Source organism: Vulpes lagopus, chromosome 18 (genome assembly GCF_018345385.1).
Source record: "Vulpes lagopus strain Blue_001 chromosome 18, ASM1834538v1, whole genome shotgun sequence".
NCBI lineage: Eukaryota > Metazoa > Chordata > Mammalia > Carnivora > Canidae > Vulpes > Vulpes lagopus.
The window spans coordinates 27,748,501-27,768,571 of NC_054841.1; the positions used below are offsets into that span (position 1 = coordinate 27,748,501).

The 20,071-nt window shown below is 49.1% G+C and overlaps 1 protein-coding gene across 4 annotated transcripts in view; it reads right to left on the reverse strand.

Annotated features, from left to right (window-relative positions):
- Nucleotides 1-8,349: 8,349 nt before the first annotated feature.
- ANGPT4 (angiopoietin 4) overlaps nt 8,350-20,071 on the reverse strand; it is a 48,443-nt gene continuing 36,721 nt past the window's right edge. Inside the window, exons 8-10 of one of the 4 annotated variants that reach the window (XM_041733232.1) lie at nt 17,777-17,907; nt 16,702-16,900; nt 8,350-11,368 (exon numbers count right to left, since the gene is read on the reverse strand). In XM_041733232.1, the coding sequence (XP_041589166.1) occupies nt 16,740-16,900; nt 17,777-17,907 (292 nt within the window). In that variant the 3' untranslated portion in view covers nt 8,350-11,368; nt 16,702-16,739. The other 3 variants (XM_041733231.1, XM_041733234.1, XM_041733235.1) reach the window with 3 other exon arrangements.

Sequence of the window (20,071 nt, forward strand, 5' to 3'; positions counted from 1 at the left end):
CCCAGTGTGGGGCTAGAACTCACAACATTGAGATGAAGAGTCATACTTTCTACCAACTGAGCTAGCTAGCTGCCCCCAGTTCTTTGAGAACTATAAGCATAAGAAGCTGAGAGCCCATTTTATGAGTATACACCAACAAGTGTTTCTCTGTCCATGTCCACCAGCTGACGACCACCGGGAGCGCTCTGGGAGTCAGGCAAGTTGGGCTGACGACTCATTGCAGCAAGAGAGAATGCACACTGTGGGGAGCTCTGAGGTGTCTAAGGAAGAGGGGGTAGGAAAAGGCTTCTTAGGGGCACCTGGGTGGCTCAGTGGTTGAGCATCCGCCTTTGGCTCAGGTCGTGATCCCAGGGTCTTGGATCGAGTCCCACTTGGGGCTCCATCTCAGGGAGCCTGCTTCTCTCTCTGCCTATGTCTCTGCCTCTCTCTATGTTTTTTATGAATAAATAAATAAAATCTTAAAAACAACAAAAAAAGAAAAGGCTTCTTGGAGGATCTGGGCTTGCGTTAGGCAATCTTGAGGAGAGTTTAAGGAAGTCAGTTTCTCTTGAGGTTATGTGCTTTCAGGAAGTGGGAGTAGTTCCACAGTTGGGCTCCCAATCAACCTTCTCTGGGTGAGAAGCCAGACTCGAGTAGGGCTAAGGCTCTGAGTGAGTCCTATAGGGGCCGCAGTCACTGTATTTGCTAGGGTAGGGGCCTGTGCCGTCATTTTGGTGGCCTGGAGATGGTCAAGTTTTGTCTTTGTTCAGACATGATTACAGAGTGGTCTGGCTTTTTGTCTTGGTTCATCGGACATAGAATACCTTGTCTGTTTCTGTTTCTTGTTTCTATTCAACAAGACATCAGCTGGTACCCATGAGGATCAGGCTCAGCTGATCACATCCAAGCCAGATGTCGGGGCTGCTATCTCTTTCTCAATTGAAGTTAATGCTGGTAGGTCTGGGAGGATTCCTGCTCCCTAAAGATCTCCAGATATTATTATTCAAGTTGGAGCCAGAAGCTCATTCTTGCTCAAATTGGGCTGTATCTTTAAGTACTTCTCTCATCCCAGAAGTTTTTCCTTTCCTATTTACATATTCTACTAACAATATCTAAATCTCAGTTTCAGTATTAAATATGCACAAATTGGGACGCCTGATTGGCTCAGTTGTTGAGTGTCTGCTTTGGCTCAGAGCGTGATCCTGAGGTCCCAGGATCAAGTCCCGCATCGGGTTTCCTGCATGGGGCCTGCTTTTCCGCCCTGTGCCTGTGTCTCTGCCTCTCTCTGTGTGTCTCTCATGAATAAATAAATAAATAAAATCTTTATTTTTTTAATTTTTATTTTATTAATTTTTAAAGATTTTATTTATTCATTATATGTGTATATATATGTGTGTGTATATATATATATATATATATATATACATATATATATATATATATATAAAGAGAGAGAGAGAGAGAGGCAGAGACACAGGCAGAGGGAGAAGCAGGCTCCATGCTGGGAGCCCCACGCGGGACTCGATCCCAGGACTCCAGGATCACACCCTGGACCAAAGACAGGCGCCAAACCACTGAGCAACCCAGGGATCCCCTAAATAAAATCTTTAAAAAATATGTACACAAATGGATTATATTGCTAATAAATTATAGTAATGATAATATTTATCAAGCACTTGCTATGTACTAGGTGCTGTTCTAAGCACTTTTATGTTTTTTTTTTTTAAGATTTTATATATTTATTCATGAGAGACACAGAGAGAGAGGCAGAGGGAGAAGAGACTCCCTGAAGGGAGCCTGATGCAGGACTCCATGCCAGGACCTGGGATCACACCCTGAGCTGCAGACAGATGCTCAACCGCTTGAGCCACCTAGGCGCCCTTTAATCCAAGGATTCTTAACTTGGGGTCATACTGGGGCCTATGAATGGGATTCATCTTCATTCACCTGTAATTAAATTCAGCAATTCCTTCAATTATGAACATGAGACACAAGCCATAGTAGTGTCAGCAGTACCTGGGACTTGGCCACCATTAGAAATCATAGCTACTTTCATATCCTACCATAGTGATTATGGATATCTGAAAATTTGGTTAGTACTCATCATTACTTTGCAACTAGAGTACTTGTGAGATCTTGAGAGCTAGAGCTTATTAGTTATATGTTCACAAAAAACCATGTCTAGGACTGTAGTACAACTGTGTTCTTTAGAAGTATTTTGAGGATCATGTTTTTAATTAATATAATTTGTTTCCTTCATAATCCAATGTATTTTTTTCAAGCAGTTGAAAACAGCATTCTGAGAAGGGCTTCATGATTTCACTAGATGACAAAGGGATCCACGGCAAGACACACACGAAGAGCCCTGTGCATTGATTCACTCCTCCAATGGCCCCACAGGCAGGTCTTATTACCAGCTTGTTAATGGAGGGGACATGAGGCACAGAGAAGGTGTGTCGCTTGCCCATGGTCACATAGATATAGAGTGGTTGTGCATTATTTTTTAAAAATATTTTATTTATTTATCTGACAGGAAGAGAGAGACAGAGAGAGAAAGAGAGCACAGTGGGGGGGAACAGCAGAGGAAAAGAGAGAAGCAGGCTCTTTGCCGAGCAGATCCTGGGATCCTGGGATCATGACCTGAGCTGAAGGCAGACATTTAATGGACTGAGCCACCCAGGCGCCCTTGTGGTTGTGCATTATTAAGTCCTCCAGCTCTTTTGACAGCCTATGGGCTGCTGTGGGCTTGTCCTTGGTATTATGCATATGCATGTGATTATCCCGAGGCAGGTGTCAGACACATGGATTTATGGATCTCGAATTCTATGTGTGGGTGTGTGCAATGAATGCATGGAAAAGAGAACCACAAATTCTTGACCATTCTGGGCCAACTGTGTGACTTCTGGGGTCACTTTGAGTAACTGCATCCTCATATCCTTTGGGCCTTCAAGGCTGAAACACTGGGCTGGGGAGGGTTCAGGGGCCAGGCTGGGGGGAGGTGGGCAGTAGGTCAAGTGGGTGGGGTAGGAGGGCCAGCATAGCTCCAGGGCTTGGCCTCTGAGATGAAGCTACTCTTGTGACCTGGGACAGCTTGGGGGATAGAGAATCCGGAGGAAAGAGGATGCAGGTCTCACAGTGAGAACTTCCCCCAGGCACTTGGGAGTCAAGAATACCTGAGACCATGGTCCCAGTGCCAGGCTGCCTGGGTGGGGGTGCTGTGGGGAGCTGGAAAGGAAAGCCACACTCGTGTGAGGCCCCTGGGCTCTCAGCACTGCACTGCAACACCACTTCCCTTCTGAGCCCAGACGTGCGGGTTTTCCAAGCATCGAGAACTTCTGAGGGTTTTCCAGGCATCAAGAGCTTCTGCGACACCAGCTGGGTGTCCCACAACTGAAGTCCGTTCTGACACACAGGACCACTCTCCTTTCACTTGCTTCAAGCTCGACATGCTTCTGAAAACCGGCTATAAAACAGAGGTTCCCAAGGCTCCCACTTCAGGTTTGACTAATTGGCTAGAGCAGCTCACAGAACTCAGGGAAACTGTTTACTGACTAGACTACTTGTGTGTTATAAAGGGATAAGTCAGGAACCTGGAAAAGATGCCAGAGTATGTGGGATGGGCGCGGACCTCCATGTTCCCTGGGGTGTGCCACACAACCTGCTCCTCCATGTGTTCACCAACCCCGCAGCTCTCCAAACCGTGTCCTTTTTTTTTTTTAATATCTTATTTATTTATTCATGGGAGACACAGAGAGAGGCAGACACACAAGCAGGCTCCATGCAGGGAGCCTGATGTGGGACTCGATCTCCTGTCTCCCGTCTCCATGATCACGCTCTGGGCTGAAGGCGGCGCTAAACTGCTGAGCCACCCAGGCCACCCCCTTTGAGCTTTTCATAGAGGCTTCATTACATAAGCACGATTGATGAAATCATTGGCTATTGGCCAAGGATTCTACCCCCCCCCCTTCGCCTCCCACCACTGCCCACTTCTTGGAGGTGGGGCCTGAAAGTCGGGTCTGCTTTGGTTCCCCTGGCAACCAGCTCCCAGCCTTGGGGCTTTCCGAGAGAGTCACCTCATTAACAAACAGGTGAGTAAAGACAAATTCCTTTCACCATCAGGGCTGGAGAGCATTTTCAGGAACCAATGACAACCGACCAAATATAACAGAAGATACTCTCATGGCTCTTATTGTTCAGGAAATTCCAAGCATTTAGGAACTGTGTGCCAGAAATGGAGATGAAGACCAAATCTATATGTTTCTTATTATAAACCATAACATCACAGGAACCTAGTAAAACCTGCCACCCACACAGGGGCGCTGGGGTCCCTAGCCTGAAGGCAGTGAGTCCTCAGAAAGGCCTTTGGATGTGGGCCATCCCAGTCAGAGAACTGAAGGCTCCTCCTACTCCATGACCCCTGGGACAGGGGTTGCCCAGAAGCATCCCTTTGATAGCAACTCTGGTTAGTTCTTTTCTTCCTCAAGCTTAACTGACAACAGTAAAAATAGTACTTATATGCCACATGGACTATTTGTGGTCATTATTTACTAATTCTCATACCTCTGCCACATTGGATCAGTTATTACAGTTCTGTGAGGTGCTTTATAAAGCATCAGGAGAGAATGGAAAAATTACAGCAAGTCATTTTATCTCATTTTCTCATTTAAAGAACAGGGAGGTCAGCCCAAGTGGTTCAGTGGTTTAGCGCCGCCTTTAGCCCAGGATGTGATCCTGGAGACTCGGTATCAAGTCCCTTGTCAGGCTCCCTGCATGGGGCCTGCTTCTCCCTCTGCCTGTGTCTGTGCCTCTCTCTCTCTCTGTGTGTGTCTCTCATGAATAAATAAGTAAAATACAAAATAAATAAATAAATATAAAGAACAGAGACTAGGGCACCTGGGTGGCTCAATTAGTTAAGCATGTGACTCTGGTTTCACTTCCGGTCATGATCTTGGGGTCCTGAGATCAAGCCCCACATCAGGCTCTGCACTCAGCAAGGAGTCTGTCTCTCTCCCTCTGCTCCCCCCTCAAATAAAGAAATAAAATCTTTAAAGAACAGGGACAATTACATGCTGGGCTGTGAGGACTAAATGAAATATTGTGTTTTCTCAATTCTAAATGGTAGTAGCCTCCATGTCTGGTGGACACTATGTCTGAGGAACTTTGGGCATGAAGACAAAACTGTATCTTGTCTCTAATGTCTAATTCGGTAACTTTTGTTCTTTTAAACAGCTTTATTGAAGTTAAATTGACATGTGATAAACTGCACATACTTGAAGTGAATCATTTGTTAAGTTTTACCATATGTGTGCACCTGTGAAACCACCCCCACGGTCAAAGTAATGAGCATGTGCATCACCCATAAATGTTTCCACATGTGTGAGTTAGAGGACGCTGTGTCTCATAGCAGGGGCTCTGGAAGTTCTTATTTGTGATTTTTTAAAAGATTTATTTATTTATATGGGGGAGAGAGAGAGAGAGTGGGCGAGTGTAGGGAGGGACAGAGGGGCAGAGGGAAAGGGAGAGAGAAAACCCCAAGCAGACTCCCTGCTGAGCATTGAGCCTGACTCAGGGCTCGATCTTATGACCCTGAGATCATGACCTGGGACGAAACCAAGAGTTGACACTTAACTGACTGAGCAACCCAGGTGCCCCTGTTTGTGATTTCTCATCTCAGAAAAGATGAGAACAGTTGTTCAGGGCAGGTCACCACAGCATGGCTTAGTTGTGAAGCCCGGGGAGGACCACAACAGACACCTGACATCCTCTGCTGACTTCTGAAACCCTTCACAGCTGGGCTCTTGTGCCATTTGGGCTTCTTTACTCTGTAGGCAACAGAAACCCAACTCAGAATTGCTTGAGCAAAACCAGACCTTCCGTTGATTCAAGGAGCTGAAAAGTCTGCAGTGATGCTGGCTTTGGCGGTGGTGGGGGGCGGGGGGCGGGGCTGGTTCAAGACACCGACATCATCCCCAGACCCTGCATTTCTCTTGTCCTCATGCACAGGCAGGCTCATCTTGGAAAGCAAAATGCCAACAGCATTAAGCAACATGGGAGATGAGGCCGGAAAGGTAGCAAGGTGTCAGATGCTCCTCACCTCTCTGCTCAGTTTTCTTCTTTACTCTGGAGTCTAGTGGCCATGGGCAGCCATGGAAGGATTTTGAGCATGCAAATGACCTGATTTTATTTGAGTTCTGAGAAGATCCCATCAGCCAAGATGCAAGGCCAGAATGGTCATTACAAACAAATTCATTCTCTAAAAATCCTTTCTTGTAGAAGAATCACAATGGAGTTAGCACCAGGCAGCATTCTGGGTGCCTTTCTTGAGATCTCACATCTTCCCACATTGTCTGGGAAAAAAATGTGTATTGCTTAAGATTTTAAGCCCCAAACAGCACTAGCTTAAAGAAGATAAAAATCGGGATCCCTGGGTGGCGCAGCGGTTTGGCGCCTGCCTTTGGCCCAGGGCGCGATCCTGGAGACCCGGGATCGAATCCCACATCTGGCTCCTGGTGCATGGAGCCTGCTTCTCCCTCTGCCTGTGTCTCTGCCTCTCTCTCTGTGACTATCATAAATAAATAAAAATTAAAAAAAAAAGAAGATAAAAATCTGTTTCTCACAGGGCTGGTGAGGCAGCTCTGCAAAGTTTCCATGCTCCTTCCATCATTCTGCCTCCAGCCCAGTTTGTGGCTTTAGCCTATCAGCTCATCTCATGGTCCAGGCTGCTGGTGTGCCAGCCATCACACGTGCATCTCAGGTAAAAAAAAAAGAGGGAGGGCAAAGGGTCCACCTCCAGTGAGTCAGCTTTCTTATTTTCCTGACTTGACATCTCTTCTTACATATAATTGCCCAGATACCAGTCACGTGTCTTTTTTTTAAAAGATTTTATTTATTTATTTATTCATGAGACACACACACACAGAGAAAGAGAGGCAGAGACACAGGCAGAGGGAGAAGCAGGCTCCGTGCAGAGAGCCCGATGTGGGACTCGATCCTGGGACTTCAGGATCACACACTGAGCCAAAGGCAGATGCTTAAACCCCTGAGCCACTCAGGTATCCCTCAGTCATATGTCTTACTTTAATATCAAAGAAGTCTAAGAAGTGTGACTTTTCATGGGCACATTACCACCCAATGTAGGGTGTGTGTGTGTGTGTGTGTGTGTGTAGTTAAAAGGTTGTATATTCCTTGATACTCTTCCCATTGAGAGGTGGGGTCTAGGACCTCCTACTCCCCAGATCTGGGCTGGGGCTCATCTGAGTGCTTTGGCCAGTAGAATAGGTGGAAGTGATGCTTTAAAAATGTGATTTAACATCTAGGTCATAAAAGACCATGTATCTTCTGTTCATTTGGCTTAGGAACCAGGACGGACTTCGTGGTCGTATGACCTATTTAGCGGCATAGAGCCCTGTGTTCAGAAGGGCCATTCACTTGTTTTCATGCTCTGCTGCAGTCTTGAAATTCCTAATGAGTATATCTTTGCACTTGTGTTTTGTAAGTGAAGTCTGATGGGACAGTGGAGCGAGTGTCTATGCAAGAGGGTATATGTACGCTAGTTCCCTGCACTCTTTTTGAATATGGGTCTGCAATGCCTGCTATGTGGCTTCCATAACACACTGACCTTGTATGTAGGGTCCCAGGGCTCAGCAGAGCATTAAAACAATTAAAAATTTTTAATTGTTTTAATGCTCTGCTGTCACATCTTAGAATTCTTAATTTTCTCTTTGAGCTCATGTATTGAAAGTGTAGTCCAGTGGGACAATGGATCATGCGTGTGAGCAGAACATGCACTAAGAGTGTCCACTGCTCAGATATAGTGTTCACAATGCCCCATGAGCATAGAATTCCAGTAAGCTCACAGCACAGGGTCATTTGGTAGTTCTCCAAGTGGGTCAAGGTAAGCGTGTGAAGTCTATGATTGAGTAACTATGGGCACAGCCCGAAGAGGCTGTGCTTTCTATTTCAACCAGAAGTGCCTTTGGCCACAGAAAAAAGGCACTGGCGTTCCAGGAAAACACAGACAATCCAGGAACTTGATCGTATCCTTTCTTATCCATGTTACTTCCGTGTATTGGCTGGCCAACCACCTGCGCTGAGAATGATGACCCAGAAAGGAAGGGGAGGACAGGTCATCCCGAGTCCCCTGTCCCTTCAGCCTTCCTTACTCATGATAAGCAGGGGGTAGAGAATATTGGTAGAAGGTGTGCATATCAAGAAGTGAAAGAAAAGTGATCCCTCAGTTTGGTGCAGCATTTCCACAGTCCTGGTAAGAATGAAATATACCATACATGCGCATGAGCTCTGAAATACCAACATTGTAATTTCTTTTTTTATTTTTTAAGATTTTATTTATTTATTCATGAGAGACACAGAGAGAGGCAGAGACATAGGCAGAGGGAGAAGCAGGGTCCTCGAAGGGAGCCTGATGCGGAACTCGATCCCAGGACTCTGGGATCATGAGCTGAGCCAAAGGCAGACACTCAACCATTGAGCCGTCCAGGCACCCGTCCCCAATGTTGTAATTTCAGTGATTCCACCTGTGAGTTAAATGCTCTCACATCTGCATTCAAACTGTCATTTTACAATATAAAGATGAATGGTAAAAATTTATGCAAATAATTTAAATAAAAAACAATCCTTTAGAGCAACACAAAATAGTAAATAAAAACAGCATGACAAGTTGAGAGAGAGACTGTAGAAGAAAAGGAAGAAGTACATTTTCCTAACGTTTGAACCAGGGGCTCCCCATTTTCATTTTGCACTGAGCCCTACAAACCAGATTTCTGGTCCTGTCGGGAATGTTTGCTGATAAAATGCTTCCTCTCAGATTCAGCCATCATGGTATGAGGAAGCCATGGGCAAAAGGGCCCGTGTGGATGCTCCTGTTAGCAGTCCTCCCCGAACTCCACCTGGGAGTTATCCCAGCCCAGGCGATAGGAACAAAGCCTCCAGATGACTCCATTCCCACATCTCCCAGCATTCCCTTAACCTCATCCCACCTCCATCCATCTGGGCCTTCCAGCTGAAGCCCAGCCGTCATGGCATTGAGACACGCCCTCCCTGCAATGCCTTGACTGAATTCCTAATCTATAGAATTTGTGAGCAAAATAAAGTCCGTGGCTGTTGTTTTTCTGCCACCGAGATGGTATAGTTTGATATGCAGAAATACCTAAATTATGTACCATAGTTTATTCATTTGGGTTGATTCCCATCTTTTGTTAATACAAATGAAGCTGCAATGAATGAATAACTTTGTGCATAAATTATGTATATTTAGGACAGATTCCTAGAAGTGGAGATTACTGTGTCAAAGGATAAATGCATAAGTAATTTTGTTAGCTATTGCCAAATTCTTCTCTAAACTCTTATTTTCTCCCCAAATAACTTTGTGTTTATACTGTACTTGTGCATATATAATCTCCCCTCCTGACCTACCTATGTACATATAGAGAAACATACATAGACAAAAATGCACACATGAAGGTACAGCCTGGTGAATTCTCACAAACTGAACATGTGTGTGTGACCCTCACGTGGGTCAAGAAACAAATAGTCCTCATACCCTAAAAGCTGCCCTAGTGCCTATCCCAGTAAATATTCCCTTCCACGTATGAATTTACCCCTATTTACCCATTTTCCTGTTGTCACTTCCAGTTGGGGGCTAATATGTTCTATACTCCTTGATTTCTGTTATACTCATCAGAGCCTATCACACAGATGTCAGGTTTGTTAGATGCTCCTTTACCCTTCTGTTGGTTTATTGTTCTCAAATTAGGTTCCTGTGTAACCCTGGGGTCCTTTCTCAAATGACAAGAAAGAACAAAGGCATGGCTTGGCTTCTATCAGTTTAAAACCTTCCCCCAAACCTTTGGGGCCAACCCTACTTGTCTGCTAGCAAGCTTCAGGAATGACAAATGTTCAATGAATAATGGGAAAGCCTGTAAATCCCACAGGCTGCACTGCGAATAACAGTGGACATCATTTATAGAGTGGTCTTTTGTGCCGGGACAGGTCTTTCACGTACAGTAGATAGGCTTTCTCTAAACTTCAAATGTCTTGGCAAGATAGGTATCATGATCTCGATTTCACTGGGAGTGAAAACCCAAGTTCTGAGAGGGGAAACAACTTGTTCAAGGCTATGTGCTCACACTGGAGGACAGGGAAGCCTGTAGGCTCTGGGCTTCACTGTGGCGCTGGCTTCCTGCTGTTTAGATCATTACCTTCTGCGTCCTCTTCTCAATCTGGCCCACAAGGGCCTGCCTACTTCAGCCCCTACCAGACCTGTGGCTTCTTCCCCTTCCTGAATGCTCTGAAGCTTTCCCCTGGGCCAGCCCCAGGGCCTTTGGATGTGCTGTCACCTCTTCCTGGAACACTGTTTTTCCTCTTCACCTAATTCATCCTCATCCTATAAGGATGCTGTCCTTGCTCCAATAGCGCCATATATTACCCTCTCATATTCATTGTACTTTAGGTTGCTTGGTTAATTTGTATCGAATTTCTGTCTATTTCTACCCACCCTGGACTATAAGTACCCAAGGGCAAGTGTTGATCTGTCTTGTTCATGGCCATGTCCTTAGTGCCTGGCACAGTTGCTGGCACATAGTAGTTAGCAAATACTTGATGAAGGAAGGGGCCATCTTATTTGAGTCTCATGGCAACCTTGTGAAAGAAGGAGAGCTGGATTGCTCACTCCCTTTTTATGGATGAGGAGAGTGGGGTCCAGAAGGGAAATGATCAGTCCAGTCTTCTGATTTGTGGACACAGCCAGACCTGGGCGGCTGTGGTCCTGATGCCTCTCCCAGACACCCGACAGGCAGGTGAAGGCAGAAGGAAGAGGCCTCCAGCAGCTAGGAGGTTTCATCTCCCCAGATTAAAGTGGCCTGTCCCTGTCCCTCCCCTGCTCAGGCCACAGGAGGAAGGTCAAGGAGGTTGATAAGGAAAAAAGCTAAGTCCTACTCAGAAAAGATTTGGGGGTGATGATCCTGTGGCCAAGTGTTCTGAAGCCAGGGCAGGGAAGTCAGGAAGTTAGAAGCAGGAAGGAAGGTCCTGTCCCTGCCCCAGAGGCATCAAGCAGGGACAGTGGGCTTTTATTTTCCTGTGTGAGTTTCAAGCACTGGCTAGCTTCAGCTTGGCAATTGCTTATGTATTCATTTATTTTCCTTTAAACTTGGTCACAGGGAACATAAGATCGAGGTGAAGGATGCTCTGGAGCAGGTGATTTGGATCCAGAACCCCCTCTGTACATTCTTATGGTGTGACTTTGGCCAAGTGACGTCACTTCTAAGGGGGTCAGTTCCCCGTTTGGAAAGGGGAGAGATGATAATAGTACCTATCCCATAAGGTTGTTGTGGGGCTTCCACGGAGATTCTAAGGGAAGTTCTTCACGAGGTGCCTGGTACAGAGAAATAATCGGAGACAATATCAAAGAGAGCTTACTAGGTATAGGCTCTGTCCTAGGTGCCTTATAATTTGCTAAGCCCTCATGGGATTTTGGAGGCTTTTACATTATCCTTGTGAGACGCAGAAGTGGACTTGGGTCCAGCTCTCTGCAGAACCAGAGGGCTGAGCCACTACACTGTGTTACTTCCAGAGAGTAGCTACCGATACTCGGAGTTCCATGCCACAGGGATGTGAAAGTCCAGTGGAAATGGACAGTTCCCCCAGGACAACTGGGGGATGGCCCACTGGGACCCTTTTTGCAGAAGGTTCATCAGGCCCAAAGCCTCTGAACTCCAGTGTAAGAGCAGAGCAGAGGTGGAGCTAGAAAGAGACTTGAGCTGGGTGGTGAGGAGCCCTGATTGCAGGCTGAGCACAGGGTACTGGAGAGCCCCTGGAGGTTTCAGGCAGGGGAAATGACATGACTGCAGGCTAGGAGGGAGCAAATCTGGATAGGGAGCCCTATAGGGAGACTGCTGGGATATTCTGAGCAAAAGGTGAGTTCGGGATAACGAGGGAACCTGCTGGGGAGGAAGCAGTGCTGGATATCCTGTTTCCCTTCCCGCTAGATGGGATATGGCACCTCTGGGTGTAGTGGCCCAGGCTGGAGAGGGAGGCAGTCCACCAGCCATGGACTGCTCAGCACCAGACCTACGAGCAAGAAACATATTTAACCTACTGGATTTGGGGGTCTTTTTGCTCCAGAAGTGTAGCTTGTACCGTAAGTCACTGTGTGGTAAGGCACTTGACTTCTCTGGGCCTCTGTTTCCACCTCTGTAAAATGGGTAATACTAGAACCCATTAGAATTCAGAGATGGTACATGTAAACTAGCATGGAGGAAGCATATAGTCAGTGTCCGGTGTTCCCACCCTAGTCCCCCTAGTTGACTCTGTGTAGGACACACTTCAAACTTCCCATTTAGCCTGAGGGCAAGACCCTTACTTTCTCTTCCTCCATGTGACTTGCCCACTGGCACCCAGTGTAGGGCAGTGGGCACAATAAGGCCCTTGACTCAGAGTTATCCAGTAACAGGATATGGATGACTCTCGGACAAAGATGATCACTCTCCCAGTATTTTACAGGGAAACTGAGGTCTAGAGAGGGGCAAGAATTTGCCCCAGCTCCACAATGACTCAGGCAAGGTGTGGCTGGATTCGGTCCCTGGCAGGCATTGGGGTGGGGAGTGATCTCTGATGTAGGTGCTGGGTGGGGCACTATCCCAGCACCCTCTCTCTTGCTCACTGTGGCTCTCTAGTCACACTGGCCCCCTTGTAGTTCCTCATGATCACCTCAGGGCTTTTGCACTTGCTGTTCCTCCTAGGGAATCTACTCTTCCTTGGCTGCCTCTTTCTCACTGTACTAGTCCTCAATAGAGAGCTTTCCTTGATCACTTGATGTTGGACCCTCTGTGATCTGTCTCCGCCTCCTGTTTGTTTTCTTTATTTGCAATATATTAATTTGTCAATTTAACTTTATAAATTAAAAAAAATTTTGGTGTGGGCCAGCCTCTCCCTCTAGCCTGTTGAGTTCTGAGAACAGGACTATCTTGTTTGTTCCATCCCAATCACCAAGCTTGGCCTTGACCCAGGCAGATCCTCAACATCTACTTGCTGTGTGAATGAATGCATGTGTGCATTCACATGCATTCTGAATTCTAATGTTCCAGGCTGAATTCTAATGTTCCAGGCCTGGCTGTCCACCATCACATGGAATCCACATGATTTCCCTGTGCACTAGCTCCCAGTGTCCCCAGTGTGCAGACGAGGAGAGTCTGAGAGTCTTCACAGGGTAGGGAAGGAATGTGTTGAGTGCTAAAGGCCATTGGACTTCGGTGACCTCAGGACACAGGAGAACCTCCACTGCGTGACCCTACATTAATCTAACACAAGAAAGTAACACGTTTATGCTGGACACGGCCTGGACAGACTCCATTCTCTGAAGCGCTGCCCCATCCAAAGATGCTGCTACAACGCTGTTAGCTTTCTGAAGCATCTTTAAATGGGAGAGGTGAAAGCTCTAACAGACACCAAGGGGGAGGGAAATCTGGAAAATGGGGTCAAATCCCCCCATCCAGCAAGACAAACCATCCTGATGCCGGCTGTTCCCCTACTCCCTGCAAAGGGCCACCTTTTACCTCGGCTATGGTTTTGGGATAGGCACAGTGAGCTCTTCCCCTAGTGTGGAAACTGCTTTTGCTGAGGACACGCAGAGATCTTAGGAACAATGTGATTAGGTGCCAGCGGTAAAGGCAGACAGGTCTTGGAGAGCTTTCCAGAAATTTCCTTCAATCCTTGAAATAAGTGGAGGGGACCCTACTCCAGTATTTTTGCAGTTGGTGCCAAATTGCCCCAGAGAGGCCAGGATGAGGGAAGCAGCATGTGTGCTGGAGGTGATGATTAGCTGTGCCACCTTGGATGAAACCCTTTCCCTCTCTGAGCTCTAATTTCTTCATCACTAAAATGGGGAGAAGGCTGGTCTAGTGTAGGGAGAGGTAACAAGGATTCTGCATAGGAACCTGCAGAGTCAGGTATCCCAGAAGATAGTTCCTATGAGTAGTGACCCGGAGAGATCCAGCCAGGGCCAAAGCCACCAGCCGTGCCCCCACAAGGGCCTGTGCCGCCTGGAGTCCTGCTGCTGGTCTTGTTCATAGCTGCTGTGGGTTGGCATCATGGTCAGGGGACTTTTTGAAGCCAGCAGCTGCTCTGTCCTTAGTGCACAGATGGGAAACACAGGCTCAGAGAGAGCTAGGGACTCTGCTCCAGGGACAAAGCCAGGACAGCGAACCAGGGTCTGGCATCCCTGGACAGGCCACAGCTGTATCCTTGATAGTTGGGGGCAACCTGGGGGTGAACTGGAGCCTGGAGCCAGAACTTGGGGGTGGGGATGTGGGAAATAGGAGTCAGAGAGATGGAAGGAAGACAAGTGATCACCAGTCTGGAAATAGTGCCTGGGAACTGCTAGTCCACAGGACTTGGATGGGACTGACTCTACCCCTGTTCAAGGCATGATTGGGTGACCCAGGTCTGGTCATTCAGACTCACAGTAAAAAGGACAGAGATGGGAAAAGGAGCACCAGTCTCAGCTGGAGAAATTCATGCCTTTGCTGGAATCACTGGGACAGGGGAACTCTGCTTAGCTGGGGGCACATGAGCCCAAGGCTGCTGGAGTTACCTGTCAGGAGAGAACCTGACTGAGAATAAAGCCGACGTGGATGCAGGGCTGAGAGGTGAAGAGGGACGTCACTTGAGCCCCTGGATCTAACTGTGCCTGAATCCACCCCTAGACTTCTGGGTATGTGAGTCAGTCCATTCCTTAGGGTAGAGTTTCTATCCCTTGTGCTGGAGAGTCCTGACATGGAGAAGGAAGGAAGGTAGGAATGAAGGATGAGTATCTAAGAACAGGCATCCGAGGGTAACCCAGATCAGCTTCTCAGCCTTTTCTAGAAAACAAGTACAGACAGGATTTACGCTTTCATCCCACCCAGAGGAGTCTGTCCCTGGGGCTCACAGCTTCGCCTTCATCTCCTTTCCCCTAGCTGATAAACTCTGCAGTACAAACATAAATGCCATGGATTAAAAAATAAGTGCTCACCTTACCTGGGTCCAAAAGAAATGGGGCACATACCAGGGGTGGATTTCCTCCCTCCATTTCCCTCTTTGGGAACTAACCTTTATTAGGCATCTGTTCATGCCAAGCCCCGTTACAAAGCTGACATACATGGTTTCATCGCCTCCTGCCATGGCACAGCCAGGAGGGAGCGTCATCTCCACTACACAGACAAGGCAACTGAGGTCTTGAGAGGCTGAGCCAGTGGCCTCAAGTCCAGGAGCTGGAGCAGGTCTGCCCAATTCCAGAGCCTGGCTCACGGCACGACATGGCTGGTTTTTTTTCCAAAGAGCTCAGTCTTAATCCTCGCTGGCTTTGCTCAGGGGCCTGGCTGAGGTGGGACTCAAGGACAGCCACCCACCATCCATCCCAGCCCCATCCAGGAGAAAACCTCCTGAAGACAGAGGCATACCCTTGTGGAAAGAGCAGGTTGGTCTCAGCTGGTCTGGGTGTTGGCTGAAGATGGCAGGACTGTGCTGGCCTCATCCAAACTGAGGAGGGTGACCGTGATGTGGTGGGCGGCAGAGTGGCCGTGGCCCCTCTCTGACCCTATCCTCCAAAAGAAGCTTGTGAGGAGCCCCCGGTCTCCCAGGCCCAGGCAAAGGCTGGCTCTGCCCCATGCTCCCACCTCCCTTGAACCCCCAGCTGACTGTTGGATCAGATGGGGAAAGAGGGCTAGGGTCCTGGCTTGGAGGCTGGAAGGATCTAGACTTGAAGATGGGCATCCTGTCCAAGGCAGAGTGGACAGATCCAGCAGTCCTTGAACTTGAGCCGACGTGAGCTAGGGTTACAGGGAGTGCTGAGAAGGTAGCCTCCAGGCGGAGATCTGGCTTTCCAGGGCCAGAAGGAACCTGGCAGGACCCCAGCCCATAGCACAGATCAGAAACTAGATCCTTCTTCAGGGATGGCATGTGTCTTCTTTAACCCAAAGCTTCTTCCAGTTGTTTTTAGAGGCTGTTTGAGACCATCACTGTGTCTCTTGAGTGCAGATGGGGGTGGGGAGATGGGGAGATGGGGCTCCTCCTTATCACACTTGTCAGACATTTTCCAAGGGCATCTGCAGCCCCAAGAGAGGCTCTGGGATAAAGAGGGCCTGTTTTCAAATAAGGACACTTGGAGAAAGCTGCCTACTCTAACCCCTTCACAGGTGGTCAAAAAGCCTATCACTATATTAAAGGCTCTGACAAGTCCTGTAGCTAAGAATGCCTGTTTATATGGATTTAACCACGTGTTTCCCTCCCTCACTTTTCAAGGGGAGCCTGAGTTATTCTCTCTGGAATACATTCAAGGACATGCTAGGGGTAAAGAAATCCTTGTTAGATTTTCTGAAGCCCCCAAAGACTTGATCTGAGCTCCAGATGCTGAGGCCTCAGAGGGGTGGGCTGTTAATTCCCTATTTCTTTGAGGACCTAAATTGAGTATGTTCTCAGCTCATTCAGGTTATCGTGACCCTCAAGCTGGCAGGGTAGCCATGCTGGAGACAGAGGGAAGAGGACAGAGGGATACTGTAGAGGCAGAATCCCCCCATAACCCCTGTTTCACTTGAAGGGAACAGGGGGCAGCTGACCTCCTGTCTCCTGGGCAAGGAGTGCTAGCTCAGGGGACCCAGGGTATCCAGGACAACGCCCTGGCACTGTGTCCTGTGTTTGGGTCCGGCTTGCCCAGGGGATACCAAGTCCCACCTCTTCCTATGGGTCCAGCCTCCAGGCGTAGCCACTTGTCAGATGCTCACGGGACGCACCATCATGCGAGTGGCCCGCAGCGAGTAGCTGGGGCCCTGGAAGTAGTGCCAGCGGATGCCGTTGAGTTTGCGCACGTGGTGGCGAGCTGGGTAGTAGATGCCGTTGAGATTCGAGAGGCCGCAGGCATCAAACCACCATCCTGGTGCGGGGAGAGGAAGATACTTGGGGAGGTGGGGGCCAGCCAGTGGGCTGAGGGCAGCCCGCTACCCCGGGGACAATCAGGGCTGCTGCCTCCTCCGGGAGGCCAGCTCGCAGGAGATGGGACGGAGTGGATGGGCATGGCCCTGGGAGACTCCCAGGGCCTCTGCTCAGCCTGCAGCCTCTGCATCAGCCCCCTGAGGGCCCCCCGAGTCTATGGGTCTATGTCTCTGTGGGGTCTGTCTGGATCTCTCTGAAGTCTGATGTATCTACTTCTGTTTTCTTGCCTTTCCTGGCCTGTCTCTCACATACTGTGTCCGTCTGTCTCTCTGTGGTCTGCATTTACCTCTCCATCTCTCCCTCTGCACTTCTGTCCCTATGGAGTTCTTTGTGTCCACTGTTCTGTGTTCCTCTCATCTGCATCTGTCCCTGTCTCTGTCACAGGAGGTATCTCCTCCTATCTCTGTCTCCCCTACTCATCCCCATCTCCCTCTGTCCTCCCCCCAAGGAACACTACCTGAGCCCCTAGCCCAGGTGTCCCCATCCTGGTCCCACTCGGCCTGGGGAACGGATTCTCAGGCCTGGGGTTGGGGCCCATCAGGCATTGCATCCCAGCCTCAGAGTTCCCCTAGCCCAGTCTCAGAGGAAGATCGGTGGTGCCTGTGTTAGGATGAGGGGAGATCCAGAGGGAACCTCAAGGACTCAGTGGGGGGAGGGATGGAGGGAGCACAGTCAGGCCAGCATGCAGGTGGTGAGACCCCAACCTGCACCCTCTTCCCAACAGCACCCAGCCATAGGGGACCTGAGTGGGGAGGTAATGGGGGTGTTCAGCCAGGTGCACCTGTGGGCAAGCTTGGTTTCAGACCCCCACACCCACCTCCAGACAGCATCTGGGCACATTTGCAGAGGCAGTTGTCATTGTCTGCATCACGGGTGCTGAAGTTGGTGCCTTGCAGGACCAGGCTGCTCTGGCGCCCTGCTGAACCGCTGTACCCGCTCAGAGAAAGCCTGGAGGCCACCCGGAGGTGGTGATGGGAGTTGGGTCCAGAGTTAGGTTGCGGCTGGTTAAAGAATGCCCCCCCCCAAGAGGGACCTCGGCTGGGGCTCTTTTTCAGTTGTTCTGAGAGGGGGTACTCCAGCCTAAGGTGCATGGGGTATCCTGCCCCTGGATTGCCCTCTCTGCCTGCTGCCTCCCAGGGACAGAGCACCCACTGTGTGCCAGGCCTCCCTCATCTCACTGAACCTGAGTCTTAGACAGGAGTGAGAAGGATAAAAATGAGAATACTAATAATGAGGACAATGGCTAACAGTTTTTTGAACACCTACTATGTGCTGGGCATTGTTCCAAGTGCTGTCTGTGGGTTAGCCCCTGCTCCTGGTATCCTCACAACACCTGATTATTTCCATCTTACAGGTGAAGATACAGAGATCCCTAGAGCCCAGGGAGGCTGCCCCAGGCCTCAGAATGAAAGAGAGTGAGATCCAGATCCCAGCCCAGTGTGGCCTGCCTTGGGAGTTGTGTGCATTTTGCTTCCTAGCTGACTACTCTGCAACCCCAGCCTACCACCTCTAGGAAGCCTTCCCTGACTACACCAACCTACATGGATCTGTGCCCCAGGGCAACCGCAGCCCTGTGACTTGCACATCTGCAGCCAGCTGCGGGGAAGGTTTCTATTTCTCTGCCAGGCTATGAGATCCTGGTGGGCACAGCCAAACCTATATGGTAATTACGACCATGAGCTCTGAGGATAGAAGGCCTGGATTCGAATCCCAGCTCTGCCACTTGCCAGCTGCGTGACCTTGGGCGGATTGCTTCACTTGTCAGTTTCAGTTTCTCCTTTTATTAAAACGGTAATGGTAGTAATGTTAACAGTGATGAATTTGTTGGGTTATCATGTTCCGATGACCTCAGTGTGTGATGAGCCATAGCAGTGCGGGCACATGGTAAATGTTCAGCACATATAATGCTTTTTATCATTCGTCCCTTTGTTCCCACTCTTGACACACAGCTACAGCTGGCACAGGCTTTTGCTCCTGATTGGAGAGGGTGTTGGGTGCTTGTAGCATTGGTAGCTGAGGTGGGGACCGGATTTGGAAAAAAGAAGGTCCTCTGGGTGGGGAAAAATGGACACCAGATGCGGCTGGGGCAGGGCCTGGGAGATGCCCCTGGGGGGGTCAAGAGGGCATGTGGGGCCTGGGTTGTGGCCTGGCTCAGTCCCTGCACTTCACACCATGGGCTCTGTCTGTCTGTAGTGAGGCAGGGGCATGGCTTCAGGGTCCAGGTGCCCTAACTGTAAAGCCCTAACTGTGCCCTTAAACATGTAATCCAGGGCTCCCTGTAAAAAGGCCCATCTGGCCAGGGGTTCCCAGGGATAGGGACAGGTAGATTGGCCCACTGACTCACATAGTCCTGGCTTCTCTTTGTGGTCATTATAGGCTCCCCTTGAGGTATCAGTGATGGCAGTTCAAGGTCAGGCTTGGGGCTCAGACTGAGGTTCGGGATGACATTTAGGCTGAGGTGTGTGGAATCAGGGCTGGGCGAAGCTGAGCAGTCTCATGAGGTCATTCTAGCAGCACGGGCCTCCCTGCTGTCTTCAAGTCCTCAGCTCAGGCTCTTCCTCTCCCCTGTGGGAGCCACAATGAGGATCTTGTGACCTCTGGGGAATTCTCAAGTCGGAGACCAGGAAGCCCAATGTGGCCCATTGTTCAGATGCACTCTGTACATGTTCATGGCTCAAGCCTGGGGACCTCAGACACACAGTCTCTGGGTGTTCCTAAGTTAGAGACACAAGGAGTAGCTTTCATGTGTCTGTGGATTGGTGGCTGGGGTCTGTGTGTCTATAATTGTGAGCATTTGGAAACAGTTCTTCATGCCTGTGTGTGTGTGCATGTTTGTTTTGAGTTTGTGCAGCAATGTCTATGGAGGCTCCGAGTGTGTGCTCTGCAATCTGAGTTTGGGTCTGGAATTACGTGTATTGGTACCTGTGAAGCACCTCTACATGTATGTCTGGGCATGTGCCTGTGCTGGTTTGTGCAGCTATGTACTTGTGTGAGTCTATGCACTCTGTAGGCCCAAGCGTGCACCCCAGAGGTGTGGTGAGCTCCTCCGCATGTGCACATACCTCTGTGTAAATCTTGCACTTGTAACCAGATCTGGGTGTGTGGCCACCTC